This window comes from Vicia villosa, unplaced genomic scaffold (genome assembly GCF_029867415.1).
Source record: "Vicia villosa cultivar HV-30 ecotype Madison, WI unplaced genomic scaffold, Vvil1.0 ctg.002746F_1_1, whole genome shotgun sequence".
Lineage (NCBI taxonomy): Eukaryota > Viridiplantae > Streptophyta > Magnoliopsida > Fabales > Fabaceae > Vicia > Vicia villosa.
Genome location: NW_026706019.1, coordinates 236,334 through 242,478, shown reverse-complemented (window position 1 = coordinate 242,478; position 6,145 = coordinate 236,334). Strand labels below are relative to the sequence as shown.

At 34.5% G+C, this 6,145-nt stretch overlaps 1 protein-coding gene across 1 annotated transcript; it reads left to right on the top strand.

Annotated features, from left to right (window-relative positions):
- The first annotated feature begins 4,088 nt into the window (after positions 1 to 4,088).
- Positions 4,089 to 5,753, top strand: LOC131639726 (inorganic phosphate transporter 1-4-like). The gene has a single exon (XM_058910192.1). It carries the CDS (start codon positions 4,137 to 4,139, stop codon positions 5,751 to 5,753), a length of 1,617 nt encoding a protein of 538 aa, XP_058766175.1. The 5' UTR covers positions 4,089 to 4,136.
- The last annotated feature ends 392 nt before the right edge of the window (positions 5,754 to 6,145 follow it).

The window sequence follows — 6,145 nt, the reverse complement described above, 5'->3', positions numbered from 1 at the left end:
AATTGTTAAAGGAAGAAAAAAATAGTATAAATATTGTTTTTTGTGTGCGTATAGTATAAATACTTTGACTAAAGAAAAATATTACGAATGTTTACATAATATATAATTATAATAACAAATAATTTAAATTACATAAAATTTATATAAATTACATTTTTAAAAGATATTCGTGAGATATGAAAAATATTTAACTCACAAATATATTTTGAAAATGTCATTGTACACTACAGAAAGATCATTTAAAAAAAAATCAAATTTACAATTTAAATTAAAGAGTAAAAGTAAAGTTATGGTGTATATATAATTCCATACTAATAGTATTGTACATTAGTAACAATAATTGAATAAGTCTTTGTTTCACATGCTGTATGTCTGGAGTCATGGTTTTGCCAAACCACTTGCTTTGACTCATACGCATATGCGTCCTATTTGCTTGCCAAATTAGTTATTCAATTGTGCATTTCAAATGTTGACATCATAGGTTAATAATACTGACATTGTTTTGAATGCATGATTTTCAATCCAGCCAATTTTTGCTTAACCTTTCCATTTTTTAGTATTCAAATATATTATGGTCTTCTCAATGAAACTCTATAAGTTTTAAGTAGATTGAGAAATTCTTGATATAAATCAGTCCAGTGCTTTAATTCAATGCCACGTTTATTGTGTGAGGTAAAATCAACTATTGTTATTCAATGTTTTCAAATATAATAATAATAATAATAATAATAATAATAATAATAATAATAATAGTAATAATAATAATAATAATTGAACGGTCTTCCAAGCAAAATATCTCTTTTTTCTTAAATAAATTCAAATCAAAGTTTGATGTGCATGGTACTTATTCATTCATTAATATTATGGTATTATTAAGGATCAATGACATAGTATATTCATATCTTAATTTATTATTTGACATGATTCCGCAAGTTAAAAGGTAAGCGGACTCGACTCGACGCACAATGATGATCATATGGCAAGTTTGTTAAACAAATTTTGTGAACTATAACGATAAAAATCAATTAAGTGTTACTGTCAAGACATCAAGTCGTCCACCAAAAAGAAAAATGTATCAAAATATTAAAATATGAGAATATCTTAATCGACCGTTTCACACTTTTAGGCATTTAGTATAATTTCATTTATGACTACGCTTCTGGAGATACATATCAACAGATATTTTTTATGCCAAAATTTAGTTTTTTTCGAGGTGCATATACAGAAGAATTTTAAACTAGAAAAACTTTAAAATAATTCAACATTTTGTAGATACAGCTCCGAAACAAACCTAATTTTGACAAAAAAAAAAAGTTTTCTGATGTGTATCTCCGGAAGCGGGTATTTTTGGAAGTGCACATAATACCTAAGGGGTAAGATGCTCTCTAAAATATAAGCTGACGAATCTAATTTTTAAAATGCAAAATTATTAAGAGAGATTGTCGGCAAAACTAGGAGGTTGAAAAGATGAAAGTTTATGTTCTAATTAATTATTTGTGTTGTTAAATAAGACAAGCTAATGTCTTTGTCGTTTATAGTTTCTTTAAGAACTCTTAGTCATAATAAGGTGATACTCTTTTCTCTTATGTGAGTAGGTTTTGTGAGGCACTCCCTCCTCGTCTTGTTTCAATTTTTGCAAGGTCACATGCTGAAAAGAAATGATGACCTTGAAGCCACTAGGAGATCCTTATCGTCCTACGAGGCGAATACAACTGTTAGTCTTCCGCCGAAAGATCATTGCCGCTCTACAAGGCAAATACAAATGTTTAACTTTCACTTGACGATCCTTGTTGCCCTACAAGACGAATATAAATGTTGGACCTTCACTAAAGAATATATGTCGCCCTACAAGGTGAATACATCACTAGACCGTCATAGAAGAACCCCCAATGCCTTAATAGGCTGCTGATTCAATGTCAATACTATGAATAACATAAAACATACTAAACTAAGAATTTCGTAAACAAACCACCAAAGGTGTTGACATAATCATTAAAGAAAAACCATTAAAATATTGTGGTTATAAATTGTCCTACGAAGGGAGAGAATACGAATAACATACAAAATGCAAATAAGTGAATTCACCCCAAGCAATGCTTGAGGAAATCGTCATCCAAGTGACTCAACTTAAAGTCTCGCCTGAGAAATTCAATTTAAAGTCTCGTTTTAGGGACTCAACTTAAAGTCTCACCTAAGGGACTCAACTTAAAGTCTTTTCTAAGGGATTCAGCTTAAAGTCTCGTCCGAGAGACTCAAATAAAGTCTCGTATGAGAGAGTCAATTTAAAATCTCGCCTGAGAGAATTAACTAAACTCTATGCTGAGAGACTTGACTTAAGTTTGACTTGAGAGACTCAACTTACAGTCTCTCCTGAAGGAATGAACTTAATGTCTTGCTTGAGAGACTCAACTAAAGTCTCGCATGAGACACTCAACTTAAAGTCTCACATGAGGGACTCAACTTAAACTTTTTCCTGGAGACTTATCTAAAATATTACCTGGGAGACTCAACTAAAGTTTCTCCAGAGAGACTCAACTTAAAGTCTCGCATAAGAGACTCAACTTAAAGTGTTTCCTGAGAGACTTATCTAAAACATCACCTAGGAGACTCAACTAAAGTTTCTCTAGAGAGACTCAACTTAAAATCTCGCTCGAGGGACTCAATTTAAATATTCACCTAAGTGACTCAATTTAAAGTTTTGCTTAAGAGACTCAATTTAAAATCTCGTCTGAAGGACTTAACTAAAGTTTCTCCTAAGGGTCTTAATTTAAAGGCTTGTCTGAGGGACTCAACTTAATATCTCACTTAAGAAACACAACTTAAAGTCTTGTTAAAGAACTCAACTTAAAATCTCACTTGAGGAACTGAACTTAAAGAATTAATTAAGATATTCATGAATTCATAAATAATAGAAATAAATTGATAGGTACGGATTGAATCGGTTTCTAGTTTTAGTAATTTATGGATTCTATTCCAATTATAGAAAGGGAATATTTTGCAGATATGTTAATTGATTTATAAGACCACCCATTAATTATTCAATTAATTTCAAATTCAACTATAATTTATTATTTTATTTAAAAAAAATAGTCATACTCATATGTATAATTAAAAGTTTACTGTATTTATTTTGGTGAATACTTCATTACACTCCTAAAGCCGTATTAAAAATAAAGAGGAATATGCCAGAATATCTGTTATTACCAAACTAGAATTTGTGCATATCTTCTATTTTATGTACCCACTGAAATCTTCTTGTAATTTCTTCTTACAGCAATATAGTAATATCTTCTTGTACTTCAAGGTTAGTTGGTTTTTTTTCTTCCTTTTTATCATTATTTTACTAGCAATAGCATTATCATCTATATCTCTTGTCACTTTCTATGAATGGACGGATTATGTCACTATCACATGACAGATTTGTAATAATCATCTCAAAAATTTGTCCGGAAATAACACATCCAAGTTTTAACTGATCGCAGTCTCGTAAAGGCTTTCGTGATTTAGACACGTACTGGTGTTGTTGCGGCATTGGCTGCGATGGTCACTATATGAATTAATCATAATTTGTTATTTATCATAGTGAATTAATTCTTTTCATTTATGCCATTGCTTTGGATCTAAGCATTATAATTCAAATAAGTTTTCTTATGATTTTACCACTACTCAAGGTTTTTGGATCTAAGCATTATAATTCAAATAACTTTATCTCAAGGTTTAACCGTCTCTTATCGCGACAACGGCCGCGACAAAAGGTATCCTAGGGTGCCGATCGCGATACCGTTTTCACTGTTTTTGTGAAAAATTAAATTGTGGTTAATTACTTCGTGGCAACGGCAATTAGCTTATATAACACCTGTACAACTGAAATCGTGAAAGCTTTTACGCGAGCACTACGTTATCTAAAACCTTACTACTATGTTTTTTCTTTTGTCTTTGGTTTGGATCTCATTTGTCTATTATTTTATTTTATTTTCATGTTTCATTTATGTTTTCTATCTGCAAAAGTGTATGCAGTAGTATTTTTTTCAAAACAAAGATGTCTCCATTAATCAAATGCCATTCTATGTTCACTTTTGTAGGGAAGACAAGAAGAGAGAAACCTAAAGAGACTAGTGACCCTAGCTTGAAAAGCCATGGCAAAGGACCAAATGCAGGTGCTAAATGCACTCGATGTGGCTAAAACACAAATGTACCACTTCACCGCAATCATCATAGCTGGTATGGGCTTCTTCACGGATGCATACGATCTTTTCTGCATATCCCTTGTTACCAAGTTGCTCGGCCGTATATACTACCATGTTGACGGAGCAGCGAAGCCAGGAACATTGCCTCCGAATGTATCCGCCGCGGTAAATGGGGTTGCTTTCTGCGGTACACTTTCGGGCCAGCTTTTCTTTGGCTGGCTTGGTGATAAGTTAGGTAGGAAAAAAGTTTATGGCATGACACTCATGATTATGGTGATCTGTTCAATTGGTTGTGGCCTTTCGTTTGGAAACAGTCCAAAACTTGTCATGACAACTCTTTGCTTTTTCCGCTTCGGGCTTGGTTTTGGTATCGGTGGAGACTACCCTCTTTCGGCTACTATAATGTCAGAATATTCTAATAAGAAGACTCGTGGTGCTTTCATTGCTGCAGTCTTTGCCATGCAGGGTTTTGGAATTTTGGCCGGTGGTATATTTGCAATTATAATTGCAGCTATATTCAAGTCCAAATATGATTCACCGTCATACGCGGTTGATCCACTTGGTTCAACCGTTCCACAAGCAGACTACGTTTGGAGGATAATCATGATGGTAGGAGCGCTCCCGGCTGCATTGACTTACTATTGGCGGATGAAAATGCCAGAAACCGCCCGTTACACTGCTTTAGTCGCTAAGAACACGGCGCAGGCAGCAGCAGATATGTCTAAGGTTCTACAGGTTGAGATTCAAGCTGAAGAACCAGAGAAAGAACAGAAGGAGAAATTCGGCTTGTTCTCAAACGAGTTTCTACGTCGCCACGGACTACATCTTCTCGGTACAGCCACCACTTGGTTCTTGCTTGATGTAGCATTTTATAGCCAAAATCTATTCCAAAAGGATATTTTCAGTGCAGTTGGTTGGATACCTCCTGCACAAACCATGAATGCACTCGAGGAGGTTTACAAAATCGCAAGAGCTCAAACACTTATAGCTCTTTGCAGTACGGTTCCAGGCTACTGGTTTACAGTTGCTTTCATCGACAGGATAGGAAGATTTGCAATTCAATTGATGGGATTTTTCTTTATGACCGTGTTCATGTTCGCGCTCGCCATTCCTTACGATCACTGGACTCATAAGGAAAATCGCATTGGATTTGTGGTATTGTATTCGTTGACCTTCTTCTTTGCGAATTTCGGTCCTAATGCTACCACATTTGTTGTGCCCGCGGAGATTTTTCCTGCTAGATTCCGTTCTACTTGTCATGGAATATCATCCGCAGCAGGGAAGTTAGGAGCTATAGTTGGGGCATTTGGTTTCTTGTACTTGGCACAAAACGAGGACAAGAGTAAAGCGGATGCGGGGTATCCTGCAGGTATTGGTGTTAAGAAATCACTGTTTGTGTTGGGTGCGGTTAACATTGCGGGATTCTTGTTTACTTTCTTGGTGCCTGAGGCAAATGGAAAATCCTTGGAGGAGATGTCAGGTGAGAATGAAGAAGAGGAAGTTGAAGCCAATGGAGAGTTGGAGCAATCGCATTCTAATAACAAGAGAACGGTTGCACCTGTCTAGATCGAGTTTAGTTATCTCGTAGTTATTGCAATATAGCAGTATCTTTCAATTCGTTAAGGAGTCACGGAAGCATTCCCTTCCTCTCTTCTGTATTTCTATTCAATTCTGTTGAGGCTTCAGCTTATTTACAATAGATTTTTTCAGCACTAGTTCATTTGCATCTAACAAAACCAGTTGAAACTTTTTGAATTTCAGTAACTTGCGCTTTCAATTTGTGGTCGATAAAGAATACGATCCTTAGAGAGAATGTTTACCATCCTTTATATCATCATCATTTAGACTTACATAAAAAATTTATATACATAATTTTACTATATGCACATTTTTATTCTGTTATCACATGAAAATTTCATGGCAGTACATATTCTTCTAATTGTTCCTGTATAACTTCT